The sequence below is a fragment of the Cnephaeus nilssonii genome (genome assembly GCF_951640355.1).
Source record: "Cnephaeus nilssonii genome assembly, chromosome: 15".
NCBI lineage: Eukaryota > Metazoa > Chordata > Mammalia > Chiroptera > Vespertilionidae > Cnephaeus > Cnephaeus nilssonii.
Window position 1 is genome coordinate 35,640,024 of NC_137086.1, and position 17,532 is coordinate 35,657,555.

The 17,532-nt window shown below is 39.0% G+C and overlaps 1 protein-coding gene across 2 annotated transcripts in view; it reads left to right on the plus strand.

Annotated features, from left to right (window-relative positions):
* Nucleotides 1-17,532, plus strand: part of COMMD1 (copper metabolism domain containing 1) — a 133,868-nt gene that overhangs the window by 68,987 nt on the left and 47,349 nt on the right. The window contains exon 3 of one of the 2 annotated variants that reach the window (XM_079792189.1): nucleotides 14,847-14,980. In XM_079792189.1, coding sequence (XP_079648315.1) covers nucleotides 14,847-14,954 — 108 coding nt within the window. In that variant the 3' untranslated portion in view covers nucleotides 14,955-14,980. Of the gene's footprint in view, nucleotides 1-14,846; nucleotides 16,383-17,532 lie in introns of those variants that run through there. The other variant, XM_079792188.1, reaches the window with a different exon arrangement.

Here is a 17,532-nt window from a genome sequence, read left to right on the forward strand (position 1 = left end):
AGGGCAGGACTCGATCTGCCCTCCAGGTGGGTGGTGGGACTCCTTTGCTGGCCCAGGAATCTGGATCCCTCCAGCTGATGTTTGCACTGGTTGTCAGGAGCCACCTGGTGGCCACTTTTATATCATATCTTCCTTGTGGAGCGTCTAGGGAGGGGAAGTGACTGCAGTGCCTGAGGCTGACGTCCAGGAGGCCAGTAGCACTGTAGGGATCGTGCCGGCAGCACCGGTCTGTCAGTGCCTGGCCTGTTCTCTAGAGATTGGACCTGCAGGACTACTGAGGGAGTGAATGGCTGCCACCGGGCTGGTGGGCCACCGGACAGGTTGGTTAGCTGAGCAGCGCTCCCACTGTGGGAGCACACTGACCACCAGGGGGCAGCTCCTGTGTTTAGTGCCTGCCCCCTGATGGTCAGTGCATGTCATAGTGACCGGTTGTTTGACTGGCTTTTATATATATATAGATAATTTCCCATTTGCTTTGCTAGAGACCTCTCCTCACAGTTTGAAATTTGGGACACAGGAATTTTCTGTTTAATTAACTTAATTAATTAATTAATTACCCCCAAGGGATCATTTAACTTTCATTTGAAGTTCTAATTGATAGAGGGGGGAAAACAGAAAAAGTGATAGAATATTTGAAATAATAACATAGAAAAACTCAGATGAAATTAGACTCAAAATCTCAAAAGTGAGTTTGTACTTCGGTATTTAGAAGAATTGGTACAGCTAATATAATCCTTTTTAAAAATTATTTGTTAGTTTTGTTAATCCTCACCAGAGGATATTTTTCCATTGATTTTTAGGGAGAGTAGAAGAGAGAGGGAAAGACAGAGAGAAACATCAATGCGAGAGAAACATCAATTGGTTGCCTCTGACCAGGGCCAGGGCCTGAGGAGCCTGCAACCAAGGTACATGCCCCTGACCAGAATCGAACCTGGGATCCTTCCATTCACAGGCTGACGCTCTATCCACTGAGCAAAACTGGCCAGGGCTTTTTATTTTTTTTGGTTTTGTTTTAATCTCTGACATAGAGGATTGGTTTAACATAAATAGAATAATTTTATTGATGTATTCTAAAAGAATGTTTAAAAATGAAATTCAGCTGAGTAAAGTTGAAGTTAATTGACTTTAATTAAGTGATTCATGAATCCTGCATTATCCCATCAGGCAACTAGAAGGGCTCTCTGAGGGTTGTACAAAATAGAAGATTTTTATGGGAAGAAGGATGTGGGTAGGGAGCTATTGACAAAAGAAAAGAAAGGATTATTTTCTGGCAGACATCTTTTGTTTGGGGATAGAGATTTCTGAGGGCTTTTATTATGCAGTTTGCCTCTTATTTTTATGGGATATAGAACTTTACTGGTTTTTGATCCAAAAATTCTATGCTGGTTGATTAAGATTATATTTCTGGGAGAGGTTGAAGCTGCAAATAAATCAGGTGTTAAGTCATAGGCATTTACAGGAGTGACACGATTTTGGGCCTATGTTTTTTTAGTTCAACAGGAGGATATTATCATATTGAAACAATAGATTGGAAATGCTTCATTTTTAGGATTGACAGTGATGGCCTGACAGGAAAGACAGTTTGCACTTGAGACTCTGCCCCTGCTTTTAGTCAGAGTACTCATTACCAGTCCCTGAAACACATTCACATTCTTAAAAAAAAATAAAAAATTAAATTGATTCCAGAGAGGAAGGGAGAGGGAGAGAGAGAGAGAAACATCAATGATGAGAGAGAACAATCATCCATCGGCTGCCTCCTGCAGGCCCCACACTGGGAATCAAGCCCGCAACCTGGGCATGTACCCTGACCGGGAATTGAACCATGACCTTCTGGTTCATATGCCAATGCTCAACCACTCAGCCATGCTGCCTGGGCACGTTCACATTCTTGGTGGCTGTAGCCTGGAGTCTTCTTTGTGTTTGGTACCTTTGTCATACCCTTCCACCCCACTGCACTGGCCAGTGTCTATGTGAGAACTCTGCAGGAAGGAACATGCTCACTGTAGCACCTCTGGTATTCTTTCACTAGCCAGTGGCTGTTCTTCTTGGGCTAGTCCATGCAGCTGCAGGAAACCTGGAGGCAGTTTCTGACTGGCATTGAAGGACTTTGGCCAGATTGGATTGCTATAGGCAGAATGAAATATTTATTTTTCCCTTTGAGAAAGTAAATAGAGGTGCTGCTTAACCAACTAATATTATTTTAATGTTGCTGGGTGTGAGATACTGTGGTTAAACCAGGAAGGTGTAAAATACATTTTTACCCACTCCCAAAAAACTGTGTTAAGTTGCTTTAGATACATTATCTCATTCATTAAATCTTCTCAGCAACCTTACCAGTTAAATCTGTTAAATCCCTATTTGACAAATTAGGAAACTAAAACCTAGATAGTCTCACAGCTCAAAAGTGGTAGAGTTTTTATTTAGATTTGAATTTAAGTTTGTATGATTTCAAAGCCCATGTTCACTAATCACGGGACAGGAACTAGGAAATAGATTAAGCATGTGCACACACATAGAATCTAATCATGAGGAAACATCAGACAAACCCAAATTGGCATTCTATAAAGTAACTAGCTTGTATTGTTAAAAAATTTCAATATCAAAGAACACAAGAAAGGCCAACTGAGAAACTTTTCCAGATTAAAGGAGACTACAGACACATCTAAATATAATCAATGTGTGATTACGGATTTGATTTGGGAGCAGGAAAAAACTTTATAAAGGACATTAGTGGGGTATTTGGTAGAATTAGAGACTGGATTAGATGACATGAGTATATAAGAGAATATCCTTGTCTTTAGGAAGTGTACACTAAAGATTTTAGGGATAAAAGGTCATGACATCCCCATACTTACCGTAAAGTGGCTGTGTAATAGAGAAAGAGAATCTCAAAGCAAATGTGGCAAAATTTGAACAATTAAACAAATGGTGAATCTGGAGAAAGGGTATGGGAGAGTCATATTTTTTTTGTACACTTGAAATGATGAAAAAAATTTTTAAGTGCCTTACATTTTACACATTAGTTTAAAATTATTCAGGAACCAGAAAAACCCACTGAGGCATGGTTAAAACCCAACTCAGCCAGAAGTTAAGGACTACGCTCATGCTTCCTCCTTTGGCAAAGAATTTATCAAACCATGTTGAGGAGATAAACATAGACTGCAGTTTCATAGAGGAAATATATGTCATAGTGTCTTGATGTTTTTCATATACTCCCATTAGGGGACGTACATCGCTTTTCTTCAAAATAGCTGTTTTTACTGTTTTTGTCTCATTTATTTTGATGCCTCTTAGATAGTTCCTATTTCTAGTTTATTGACAAAATCCTGGATAGAGTGATAAATGTGTTCTTTTTCACAAAAGGATGGACTACAAAGTAGAGTTAGCATTATTTATTTTTACTAATTATTTGTTTGCTTATAACAGTGTACATGCTTCCTGCACTGTCTTTGTTTTTAGTCAAGCAATTATGTATGACTGAACTATGCTATTTTGGGCATTATCAAGAGCTTTCTTTCCCTTCACTCCACCTATTCCTGTTTACACTTGGCTTGACCAGAGAATAGATGTGGGCTAAATATGAAGGATATTAAAGATTTAAACTCACAATTGAATGTATTTATTTATTTTTTTTGTATCCCAAAAGTTCCTATAAATGCTGATGGGATTTTTTTCAAGTTGAATAATTTGGTGCTCTTGGGTTAGATAACAAGGTAGAATTAGGAATTCCTTCTGATTATTAATGGAAAGAATCCCCAGTTTAAGCAAAGTATTTTGGTTCTGCTGACTATGATTTGGGTTAATGGGAGAAGAGTCTCGTTCAAGGAGCTCCACACATTAGTCTGTAGAACTACAGAGGTAAACTTCGCCGCCACCTTTCCTGGTGATGGAGAAATGAGCTATATATGTAACTGAATTCTCACTCTCTCTCTCTCTCTCTCCCCCCACTCCCAACACACAGAAAGAGAGAAGGAATAAAGGGTCTATCTCGCCTCAGAATAAGAACTTAGTCTCTTTATGATATGCTTCTCTGCCTAGATCACATGTACACATTAACTTAGTTGTGCTGTCATCTCATTACACTTAAAGCTGAAAATCTTTCTATGCAACCAGGGTATAATTATCGCCTATCCAAATGTTTATATAGGATACTTTAGGTTGACTTGGGTAATCATACTATCAGCACTCAGCTTTTCTTTGAGTCTTTGTTAAAGTTAACTGAATCCTAGAATAACTTTCACATGTGGCTACTCAGTGACTGTGATGATGTTTATGTTATATATGAATGTGAATCAGGATCGTGAAATGGTTAAGGGCCCAAACTCGAGTGAGACAAGCCTGGGTTTAAAACTGGCTCTGCCACTTACCACCTGTGTGGCCTTACACAAGTTGATCATCCTTCTTCACTTCCGTTATCTGTAAAGTGGGATAAAATTGTCCTCACCAACATGAAGTGATGCATGTAAAGTACTTAGAGTAATGCTTAGCATTTTTAATGTGTTCAGTAAACCTTAGTCATTGTTACTTATCATTGCTACTAATATTACCATTATTGTAATTTCTGTATCCTTCTGAATTTGCTTATGCCTTCAGATTTGTCACACTTTCCCCACAATCTCTCCTACTCCTGTCTTCCAAACTGACTTTTTAAAAATTGTGGCATGTCATTTTCCCCAGGGTCTAGAGATAATCTTTGCATCCCCTTCAAACTTTTCTATTCCCTCCACTGCTTCAAAACTCTATTGAATAAATGGTGGCCAAATAAGAAAGTCTATTTTTTCTTCAGTTAGGACCCGACTACCTGCTCTGTCTTTTGCAAATGACTGAACCTTTAATCTCTAGTTTCTAGATTTGTGGGCTCTTTTCCTATATAAATTGGATCAGAAGTATATAAAAATCCATTGCATTATCTGACCAAGTCTTTTTGCCGAATATAGCTAAAAAGATCTGCTTTGGGTCAAATTGAAAAGGTCTGTCATTTCTACAGTTGTTTAAAGGAACTTATCCCTGACTTGGACTCTTTCTAGTTCACAGGGCTGTTCTAAGGATCAAGTGAGGTCATGCATGTGAGTGCTTTAAAACTATGTAGCATGGGGTTAATCTGAGGGATGATTATTGCATGTGAACAAAGGCTCAGCAATTTAAGTGATATTAGAATTCAACCCTATATAATAAAGATGCAATCTACTCTCTTCTCCTCCAGAAGTTTATTGTAAGTTATTTGAGCTAGAGAGGCTAGTGACTAACTTCATGCAATGACTACAAATCCTTTCTCCTTCCCTCATTACCATATTCTATCACAAAATGGTGTGCCAGACCCTGAGTCAGTCTTCAGGGCTGGACGTTGGCAGCAAGGTGCATAAGAGGCTCTGAAAGTGAGGGTTATGAGAGATTTCTTTTTAAACCATTTTCTAGTCCTTTTCTTGGCAGCTTTTATTTTGGTAGCCCCCATAGATTAAATGACATTTCAAAATCAAGTTCAGTGATATGTCTTCTGCCAAATTGGACTGGCATACCTGAGCAATCCTCAGATAGTTTTTGTATATATCTGTTTTCTTGTTTTTGGACTACTAGAAATTCTTTTCTGTATGATATGAACAGCAAGCCTGGGATCATGTGTGAGATCGTCATCATCATCATCACCATCTGCAAATACTTACCAAATGTTTGACAGACTATCCTCTAAGCATTGAGGATTGTATGGACTGAATTGTGTCCTTTGCAAATTCATATATTAAAGTCCCAACCCCTAGTATTACCTCAGAATGTAACTTATATTTGAAATTTGTTGGAAACACAACAAAATTAGTCCACTTTCCCCATAACCGCAGAAAAAAAATTATTAAAAATCACCCTCCCCCCCAATTAGTGTTTTTTGAATTTGAAAGTCCTACCCTTGGTCTTTCCATCATTGCCCTATTTACCTATTTGTTTCCTCCAGAGAAGGGCCAAGGGAAAGCTGTTTTCTCACTACGCCTGTTTCTGCTTAATTATGCTGTCATTATTGACTTGAAAGAAACCACATCGAGAAAGCCGAGAATTGAGAGATGGTGCTGTTGGCAGAGCAAGTTGGTGATCTCTTGTTGGAGAAAATCTGCAATCCCAAAATTGGTTTCATTAGTACCGCTTCTGTCTTCCTCCTCTGCCAAGGAGTTTACCATTCATTGCTGCACTCCTGTCTTTTTATTGGATATGCTAAGATGTTTCCTCCCTCGTAATCTATAGATTATCAAGAACCTCTTAGAAAGGAGGTGCCATTGTATACTTTGTTCCTGCCTGACCAATGGTATTGCCTAAACAAGGAACTCTGGATGAGTTTTGCTTTGTTTTTCATTTTCTCTATTTCTGTCATGCAAATATATTTTAGTTTGTTTGTCAAAGTTGTTTGCAAATGTGTTTGCTCTGGAATATACCTCATCAGGAATGAGGAGGGGCCCCAGTTTGAAAATTAGCAACACACTTTTTTTTTAAAGTGCTAGAGTTTTGTTATTTGGTTTCTCTAATATTTAAGTGAAATTTATCCCTTCTTCAGTGCGATTTGCCTTTTCAGCTGTTTAGCAGTTGTTCCTCTGGTTCTTTGTCCATTTTCACATGGAAACTAGATCTACTCAGCCAAAAGCTTAGTATGATTTCCTGCGGATCCAACCAGAGCACCTAAAATAGTTTTCTATCCAAATATTTTTTTAGCCACAGTTTTTCAAAATACAGAAATCTTAATAGCTAAACATTAAATCCTGCTGAAAATCGAAAAAGTTGGAAAATGGATTGGAGCACAATGTTTTGAAAAACATAGGAAACAGCCAATGATCTAATTGTTGAGTTTTTTGTGTTTATATAACTTGGCTCCACTTTCTTTGCTTTCGTTGGGTGTTTCTAAATACCTTTGTAAATGCTTAAGTCCTGGTGTTTATGTAAATCAGCATAAAATCAGGCATTTTTAATTATTTGCCATTCTACTCTGTTACATGTACTACACTAATCATGTTTGAAACTATCCAAATTCAGAGGCAGATGTGAATAATTAGCAGGCGGTAGGTTAAATCAAAGAGCTGGGAATTCTGGTCTTTGCATAATTGGGATTAATCTGTGGGTCTCTCTCTTTTTTTTCTTTTCTAGTGTTAAAATGAAGATTGATGGTCCTCTACCTTTCACTATCCACTGGCCTGTAATGGGGATCAGAGTATATAGCAGGTTGTTTTGAAATCTTGGGGCGGGGGCGTGAGGCGGGGGAGAAGAATAGTCATGGTCTTGGTTTAGCAGTACATCATTCAGCCCACAAAAGAACCACTCATTCTTGCAAAATCAAAACTATTTTCTCCCTTTCAGAAACAAATCAGGGTTGCTTGGGCCAAAATTCATATTCCTTTTAACCACACATTGGCAGTACAGGCATGTATAGTTTTCTTCTAAGTCATGGCTCTAGCTTTTTTTCCAGCTAAGAAACCTAAACCAAAAGAATCTCAGGGTCCTGTTCTTGGCATACTCCCACTTTCTGTCTTAGAAATTCAAACAGCTTTGAGTGGACCGTGTTCTTCAGTGTTATTGCCTTGTTGGCTCACAGGCTCTGAGTCTGCAGATAAAAATGAAAGCACAGCAGCAGAAGAATATGTTTGTGTGTGTGTAAATTCAGCCTTTGGTTTTCATTGAAATTATCTTGCTAATGCTCCCTTTGTAAGATTCCCTAGGTTTTCTTGGTGCCCGGCAACTTCTGTGATCAGGTGATTTGAAAGGCATGGAGAGTATGGATCAGGAATCTGAGTTACTTAATATCCTTCACCTATGGGTCTGTGCATCTGATATGGGTTATGGGGTAAGGGGAAGTATTTGCCTTTGGTACTTTCCTAGTTCTTTTATATTTTGTGCCCTACTTATACCTCTTAATGGTAGGTACCATGTATTTTAAGGCAGGTTACTTGGGTTCATTCTTCCTGGAAGAAAATAAGCCTCCTGATTTAAGTAATAGAAAGGTGTTAATAACTTTTTATAATACTTCTTCTGAGAGTATTTATGTTTTAAAGACATCTAGATTGAGAACAGTAGTCCTTGTTACTAAAGGAAAAGAACTATTTGGAATAAGAAGTCCTTTTTTTTTTTTTTTAATCCTCACCTGAAGATATTTTTCCTTTGATGTTTAGAGAGAGTGGAAGGGAGGGAGGAGGGGGAGAGAGAGAGAGAGAGAGAGAGAGAGAGAGAGAGAGAGAGAGACATTGATGTGAGAGAGACATATCTATTGGCTGCCTCCTGCACACCCCCCACCAGGACTGGGGATCAAGCCTGCACCTGAGATATGTGCTCTTGACTGGGAATCAAATCCAAGACCCTTCGGTCTGAGTGATGGCACTCTAACCACTGAGCAATGCCTGGGCATTGCTTTTTCATTTATTAGAGTGAATTCTCTTAGTCCCAATTGTTCTTAGAACATATGGACACCTACTGAGTTTTGGGGTGAGTCATTTTAATTTACTTGCTCAGTCATCAGTGGGATGATTTGCTTTGTGACTTATAGTACCTTTTTTCCCCTGTTAAAATATTGGATTACCCTACTCTTTACACAGTAGATGTATGATTTGTCAGCTACTATATTTGAAATGAGGATTTCCTTAGGATAAAAATGGCCTGAGTAAGGACCATTGGTTGTAATATGTATTGTTAAACTTTTTTGTTGAAAGGTTTACAAAAAGATTATAAATCACAAGTTTTCTTTCTTGAAGTATTGTTTTAAATTAAAAAAATTTTTAATTGATTTCAGAGAGGAAGAAGGAGGGAGAGAGAGATAGAAACATCAATGATAGGAATAATTGATCGGCTGCCTCCTGCATGTCCCACACTGGGGATCAAGCCCTGACTGGAATCGAACTGTGACCTCCTGATTCATAAGTTGATGCTCAACCACTGAGTCACACCAGCCAGGCGAAGTATTGTTTTAAACTACAGCTAAGCTATCCATTGTTCTAGATATAGGATATAAGAACAGGTTATTGATAGATATGAGACCATGTTTTTGGTATTAAGATCTTTGATGCAAATGTTTCAATGAAATCTCATCTTCCACAGTTGTTATTGCAATTGTTGTTGTTGTTCTTTAATTAATCAAAGTGTGACTATACAAGATTTTGATTTCAAATGATAAGAAAAAAATATTGTTTCTGGTTTATCCTATTGTTTACACTTGGAGGGCAGCCTTTCTACCAACTTAGGCATGATGAAAAGTCTTGCTTTGCTCATCTTTGGAGTTTATATTGGGTGAAAATGTACTTTGGTAGTGTAAAGAAACTCATCTTTATATTTATACTGAAGTAGTGATTATTGCCAGAAAGTAAAGTGAGAAATGAAGAAACACTGCCCCCATATAGCAAATATTGGAAATGGTAGAAGAGAAGGAGTTGGGGTTGGGGAATAAATATCCTGACCTCTCTCTCTTCTTGCCTGAACCCAACTATAAGCCAGAAAACAAGGGGGTGACACAATCTTAGAGAACAGCTTCACAGGGACTAGAACAAAGAAGAGAAGGGTGGAGAATAGATATGAAAGGACAAGTGGAGAGTTATCAGCACAGTTTTCGGGGAACTATAAAATTTTAATTTTGGGCAAATCATTCCTTAGGAAGGAACTTGGAAGATCCTCTGCCATGGAGAAGCTGTTTTGAGGTTGCCTGAAGGATTCAGGGAACAGTATTAATGACAATTCTGAGAAAGCCACAGGAAATATGAGTGGTGAACACAGGTCTACTTATGAAGATGTTTGGAACTTCTCTGGTGGGCAATGTTCAAAGCTATCAGGCAGCTTACTTGTTATATAATTGATGTTTGAGAAGCCATTGCCAGTTTTGTTTGACCTTTGCTGCATGTTCTTGTTCTCTCTCCAATTGTTAAACACAGAAGACAGAGTGCCAGAGCTGCAGTGGCAGAGGGTTAATTTAGGTTTATGAAGTGATAGCCCAAACAGGGGGATAGGCATTATGGCCAAAGTTTTTCTCAGCCAAGGGTCTCTTTGCATCAATAAATAAAACAGGCAGGATAGTAAGAAGCTAGGAAAATTCCTTGGGAAGTGGAATGGGGAAACTGAGACAGATAGCTGATTCAGACTGGCCCCATCCTTACACCCTGACTCACTTACCTCCTTCTCCCTTGCACAACCACTCCCTTAAGCAGTAAGCCCTCAGGACCATGAGGTTCTGATCAGCATCAGATAATCTTAGGAACAAAGCTTTGGGTCTGTAACCACAGAAACAGAGTTTTGGTCAAACTAAAGATAACATCTAGTCCTCGGTTGTGTCTCAGCTCCAGGCCCAGAAAAGAAGCAAAACCAGATGGAGTGATGCCTATGGCTGACATCAGGATTGGATGCAATGACTAATGACCCCTACCCTTGATCCTATATGTTCATTTTGATGTATCAGCATATTAAAAAACATACCTGATAAGCTGATGAATATTCTATTGAGATCCTCCCCTGAGATCTTTCTAAAATTCCTGCCTTCCACCCCGCCCCCTCTCTTTCTTGTCTCTTGAACACCTGTGCCTAAACCTCCCTCCCCGCCCCCTCCCGCCCCTTCTTTCAGGTGTGTGTCTTTGCTTTCTTTCTCCTAAGCTCCAAGGGCCCTTCTTTTGCCACTGTAATTTGTTCCCTGAGTCACATGGACCATCTGGATCACTTTTTCTGCCTCTGACTTTCTTTCTAAAAGGCCAAGGCAGCTCTGAGCAGCCCACTCTTTTCTTCTCTTCAAGTGTGCTTTTGCTTTGCTTGCTAAATAAACTCCATACACTAGAGTTCTTGGCTCTGAATTCTTTCTTTGTTGAACCCAAGAACCAAGAGCCACATTCCCAGTAACAAAAGCAAAAGAAAAACTAGGACTAAGCCTTATGAAATCTGGCCTACTTGAGTCAGTGTCAGTTTAGCAGGATCCTGAGGCACCCTTTGCCACTCTCGCCCTCCATCCCCCAGCTTTAGAATTTTAAGGAAACCACAGCATGTTAGAAATTGCCAAAGTTGTATTATAATGCTAAATATGGCCAATAAACTGGGAATAAAACTTGTGAAAATTTGCATGGAAAATAATAAGAATATAGAGCATAGGTTATAGGATTTCTAGTTTGTTTTATGTTGAATTTATTCTGAATAATTCTACTCAGTAATTCTATTCAATAAGTTATAGTTCTTTTTTATTTTCTATTTTTTAGCATTTTATCACGGTAGTATTGTTTTACCAAAGAATGCTTATGAGCCCAGATAAGGAAGTCATCTAAAGACATCCTACACAAAGAGGTTACTTAGTGTGTATATGGGGAAAACCAAACACTTGCTTAATTATTATTATACTAGAGGCTAAGCGAGACCCAGACCCGCTGTGCCAGCAGCGGGACCCAGACTGACTCCCACGGCGCCGGGGCGGGGGGGGGGGGGGGCGGGGAAGGAGGGACCCAGAGTCAAGTCCCCACCCACCTGCGAGCACCTCGCTGCGCATGCAGCCTCCTGGTGACCAGTCTTTGGTCATTCCGCGATACAGTGTCACAGCCGCAGGCCTTTTATTAGTATAGATAAATATATTCTTTGACCCTGATAGGAAATGAGTTTCATATAAAACATTAAAGACTTAGGTTTGACAAGTAAGAGTTTCCTTGTTAGAATGTTAAAGTGGTTACTTGGGAAAGGAGTTCCTTAGGAACCTGTGAAATGTTCTTGTCTGGAAGTCATTAAAGCTAGCTTGATTTTTGTTGTTGTTGGTTTGGGTAGGTTGGCCTCTCAAGGATCTCCTCTTAGAATTTTATAGTTTTTGCACTTGGAGAGACTATTTGAATATTTTGCCTTTGCTTTCTTTTCTAATTTAAAATAATTATTTAAAGCCTTGTGTTTAATACAATGCCATATCCCCCATGATCACAAAATACATAGTCTTAGTAATGATGTGCTTGCTTACTCATCTGCTAACCACTTTCTGACTTTACCCCATGCTGTATCTAAACTCTACTGAAAAGAAACGATTCTAACTCTTGAATCAGATATTCAAATACCAGAATTTAGTTTTGTTATCTCTCATTATTATGATCAGTTAGGTCCAGATCAGAGTGGAGGACTTTGAAAAAGAAAGGGGCGTGTTTCATATTGCTTTGTACTTTCTGCCTCTGGCTTAGTAAACACTGCCTGCATTTCTAAAGATACTTTTCAAGTGCATTTGATGTACTTTTGGTAGGGTACTTCAGTCAAATGTGAAATTTGAAAAAAGACCCATGTGTTAAGCCCCAGTTTAAAGGCTCTTGAATTCCTGATAAGATATTGATAGCATAACTTGATGAAGGTAGGCATTGATAATACAATTTCAGGTTAGCTGTTTCTTTGAGTCATGTATGGTTATATGTCTTTCTAAGACTTTAGTGTTCATTGTTTCAAAGGGTGAGAGGTGAGGTTGGAAGAGGATAGAAAATATTTGTTTTATAATTTAAAAAATATTTTTATTGATTTCAGAGAGGAATGGAGAGGGAGAGAGAGATAGAAACAGGGATGAGAGGGAATCATTGATTGGCTGCCTCCTGCACACCCCACACTGGGGATCGAGCCTGCAACCCGGGCATGTGCCCTGACGGGGAATCGAACTGTGACCTTTTGGTTCATAGGTTGACACTCAACCACCGAGCCACGCTGACTGTGGACTTTTCTTTATCTAGCCTGCTATTTCTCTTCAGTATTTGATTTCATTTAAAAATAAACTGAGCGTGGCTCATTGGTTGAGCGTCGACCTATGAACCAGGAGGTCACAGTTCGATTCCCCGTCAGGGCACATGCCCTGGTTGCAGATTCGATCCCCAGTGTGGGGTGTGCAGGAGGCAGTTGATCATTGTTTCTATCTCACCACTGATGTTTCTATCTCTCTCTCCCTCTCCCTTCCTCTCTGAAATCAATAAAAATACGTTAAAATAAATAAAATAAACTGAGTTTCAGTAATACTTAAGAGGGTTAATAAAAAATAATGTGAATACTAAAACCTACAACAAATTAATGACCCTGATCAGAAAAGATCCTGGCTGTTAATAAACTCTGCTTGCATATTACTGATCAGTGTCCTTGATAATCTCTTCCCACATAAATGGAAAACCAGGTGATTTATCATTGTAACAAACTTTCTCCAAGGTGAAACATCATCTTTTCTGCCAGTTTCCTAAATATGTATGTTAGACTCTGCTAGTTATTAGTTTCTAGACCATTGGTTCAAAAGCCAGATGTTAAAAAATATTTTAAAGTCAAGCTAAAGATCTCAGTAAAACTGAATGAAGAATAAGAGGTTTTCAAATCTGAGGCCTGTTCTTAATGTAGCCAGCTGACCTGCCTAATTTGCTATAAATTTACTCCTCCTGAAGCTCAAACATAGCTGGCTTCCTTTTTTTAAAAAAAAAATTGGTTTTTGCTTTAAACTAAATGAAAACCTGGTAGTTTCTAAGTTCACATATGAGACTATACCCCTCTCCTATTCAAATACATGTTTGAGGAGAAAGTTTCCTGTTGTCAGGGAAAGCTACCTTCCCTTCCTTTGGGAGACTTTCATCTGAGAGGCCTCTTATTTTCTTCTAATTCATTTTTCCTGGGGGATGTTCAATGCCATCAGTTTAGATTCAGCACAGCAGCTTAGCAGCAGCAAAGGTACTTTTTCAAAATCAATTGCTGAAGATTCTTCTAGCTGATGACAGAATGACTCCCTCCCTCTGAAGAGGCTGTGGTCTTCTTTTACCTGCCACTTTGGGAAAGACCATAGTATTTACAGAGGAAAATGTAGAGAAGATCACTGATCTGTGGTTCTGCCATTAACCAAGAGATAGACAATAGGCATGTCATTTAACATGCCTGGGGCCCCGATTTCATTATCTAAAAAACAAGACAGTTGGATTATATGATTTCTAATAATTCATACAGCTTTAAAATTACATGACTATTGTTCCTAAGAGCCTTGAACATAGTTACTCTTGGATATATAATTTGCCCTTGTCTCTCAAGACAGTGCGAACCTAGAATTTGTTTAGTGCTCATGAAATTTCTGTCACCATACTTCAGAGGCTTTTGTCTTTGATGTCTACCTAATCTAGGGTTGATTGACTGATCCTACCAGTGATTAAAGGAAATGTTTTTGAGGGAAATCTGGGGAGAGCCAGTTTGCAGCAAGTAGAAAAGTCCTAGAAATATTTATAGCTGTTTCAAGATCTGGTTATCTTTCAATGATCTGATTTATGTTTCCCAACTTGGTCTAGTAATGATTCTTAGCTGTCCAACTTTCTAATCAAGTTTACCTAGGTTGTTGGGAAAACTGTTCACATACACTGAGTTTTTCACCACCTGTCACAATTTCTAGTACAACCACTAGATCCAAATTAGCCCTATTCCCAGGGTAACACAGAGCCAATCCAAATCCTCCTTTCATTTTATACTACAGGCGCTGTGGAGACAGCATGGACTGCGGAGTTTACAATTTGATTCTGCCTTTTTCTGGTTTTGTGAAGCTGGTTAACCTCTCTGTGCCCCAGGGTCGTCTATAAAACAGCAATATTTAGTACTTACCTTAAAAATTATTAAGGGATCAAGTATGATGATAGATGATAAGAGCTTTTCACATGCCTCATAATGAGAACACCTGACATTTGAATACCTCTTTACCACTTATGAAACACCTCAGAAAAGTAGTTTGATTTAGGGCATTGTGCTGGATTTGCTGTGCTGGGTAAAATATCATTTAGGGATATAGAGAGTTGAGCCAGGCTTGCTGGGTAAGGGCCCCAGGCCTTTGGAATTGGGTCACACCAGATCCAGAGCCTTGGCTATCTTGAGAGTCTCTTGTAGCTAAAACACCCTTTTATGTTTTCCAGGAATCTGAATTTCTGTGTTTGGAATTTGATGAGGCCAAGGTCAACCAAGTTCTGAAGAAGCTCTCAGAGGTAGAAGAAAGTATCAGCACACTGATGCAGCCAGCCTAGCTGAAAATGGACTTGTTGAAGCAAAGGTGTTCATGATCTGTTTTTTTCTTTTTCTTTTTTAAATATTATTCACCCATTAATATGAAATCCTCAAAATCAAATTTGCCTGCCTCTGCTTGCTGGAACTTATTTTTTCCATTTACTCTTATAGTTGTTCTACTGCAAAGGCTCTTATACTTCAGCATGTAGAGGCACTTGTAACAGCATTAAAAAAAATTTTTTTTTTTTAAAGGAGGTGTCCAGAACCCTATTCCCAGAGACTTGGATTCAGATTGGCTGGGGTCAACTTTAGAAACCCATATTATGGTGGTTTGTTCCTGAGTAGGATTTTAGGAATATATACATGATAAATTATACAAGAATTAGAAAACATTTTATACAAAGAAATACAAGGCTGCCCAAATACTGTGTATTTTGAGCCGAGGCCTAGAGATTTGCTGACCCTTGACAGTAAAACCAGAGATGCTTCTGGAACTGATTCAGGTATTTGAATTAGTTCTACCCAAATCTGGGGGATCTGGTTTGATCTGAGCTACTGAAAAACATGGGCTTTTTTAGAACCTAGAAATAAACTGATCTCATCACAAAGGGACTCCCTGACCTCAAGTCAGGACTGTGGGAAGAGAAAAATGTCACTGGAGGTGATGTGAGGTTCTTTACCTCAGGAAATTTTACTTGAGTCATCAAATAAAACCTTGTCAAGAAAATATCTTCAGCCTAGCCGATGTGGCTCAGTGGTTGAGCATCGGCCCATGTACCAAGAGGTCACTGGTTTGATTCCCAGTCAGGACACATGCCTGGCTCGTTGCCCAGTAGGAGGCATGCAGGAGGCAGCCAATCAATGTTCCTCTCTCAGTGATGATGCTTCTATCTCTCTTTCCCTCTCCCTTCTCTCTCTAAAATCAATAAAAACATATTTTGAAAAAAGAAATAAAATGTCTTTTTAAAAAAACTAGTGTAAAAACTAGATCCTAGTAAGAGAAATTGTACGAAACACCAAGGTTATTCTAAGAGGAGGAAGCTGTCAACCAGTATATGAAAGTGATGGTCCCTGTTGAACAGGTTTTGTAACCTGATATTGATAAACTTTAGAAACCTCAATTGCCTTTGGGATATAATGTGTTAAAAAAGAAATGTAGTTCTCTTGGTCTGTGGTTACATCATATATCAGTTCTAATGAGTTTATTCCAGGGCAGGAATAAGTCCTCTTCTGTCAAGCATGTTCTCCTAAATCAATTTGGAGACGTTTTTTAGGAGTTCTTCCCAACCCCCAAGCTGAAAATACTGGCTTCCTCCCTGATTAAAACCATCCCAGCAGTTAGCAAACAATAACCAGGAGGTTTTAAATGTAGCCCCTGTGGACCCTTCAGAAAACATCTTGAAATAGTAGGGTAATGTGGTTTGGCCAACGAACTATTAAAACTTGCTCTCTGTTCCCAGGGCTACCGCCATGTGATCCAGAAGAATTAGATAATGTCTCCTGCTATAAAATGGAAGTCAACAATATTTCATTAGATAATGAGATTCCAGAAGTCTTTGGGAGGAAGAACTGTAGCTACCACATTAGTATTAACTTACATTCCAATGAAAGTTTGTGGAAGCCTAAAGGACCAGTCCAAGGGCCCACAGGGCAAGCTCGGTGTAGGTCATCCTACCAAAGCAGTAGCCACAGTGATGGGCATAGGCTTTTTTATTATATCCCCCAACTAGGTCATTGGGAAACTGTTCACGTACACTGAGTTTTTCATCATCCTTATCATAAAAGAAACTGGTTGTTGAAGGTTAACACTAAGCGTTGTGTGTGTGTGTTTTTTTTTTTAATTATATTTTTAATTAGAGAGGAAGGGAGAGGGAGAAAGAGATAGAAACATCAATGATGAGAGAATCATTGATCGGCTGCCTCCTGCACGCCCCCCCACTGGGAATTGAGGCCGAAACCTGGGCATGTGCCCTTGACCGGAATTGAACCCGGGATCTTTCAGTCCACAGGCCGATGCTTGATCCACTGAGCCAAATGGGCTAGGGCTAACACTAAGCATTTTTTAATGCAAGTGGCTTTGGACAGGGTGTGTTTGCCTGTGTTTTATATTTACCAGTGATTGTTTTAGTTCTGATTACTGAAGGAGTATATGTTTATTAGTCTACTAGAGGCCTGATGCACAAAATTCATGTAAGGGGCTCGACCCTCACAGCCCCAGCTTCGTCCAGCTTCGTCTGGAAGAGGACGTCCGGTCTAATTAGCATATTACCCTTTTATTATTATAGATTGGGAAAATATAGAACATTCTAAGAACAGTTAAATGACTCATCATCCTAATCTAGAGAGATAATAGAAAGAAAGCTAGAACTGGAAGAAGAGTTGACGTTCCCTGAATGAATTCCTGGAAGTGGAGCAGACTGTTTTTAAGACTTTAATAAAAATGCTGGCAGATTCTTTGCAGAAAGGTTATATCAGTTTATATTACCTCTAAGAAAGTATGAGAATAAAACACTCCTCTTCTTGCCTAATTGGGTATTACCTGTTTTTGTATTTTCTGGGACTAGTTTTTATAAATTTTTGCAAGGGACACATACTTAA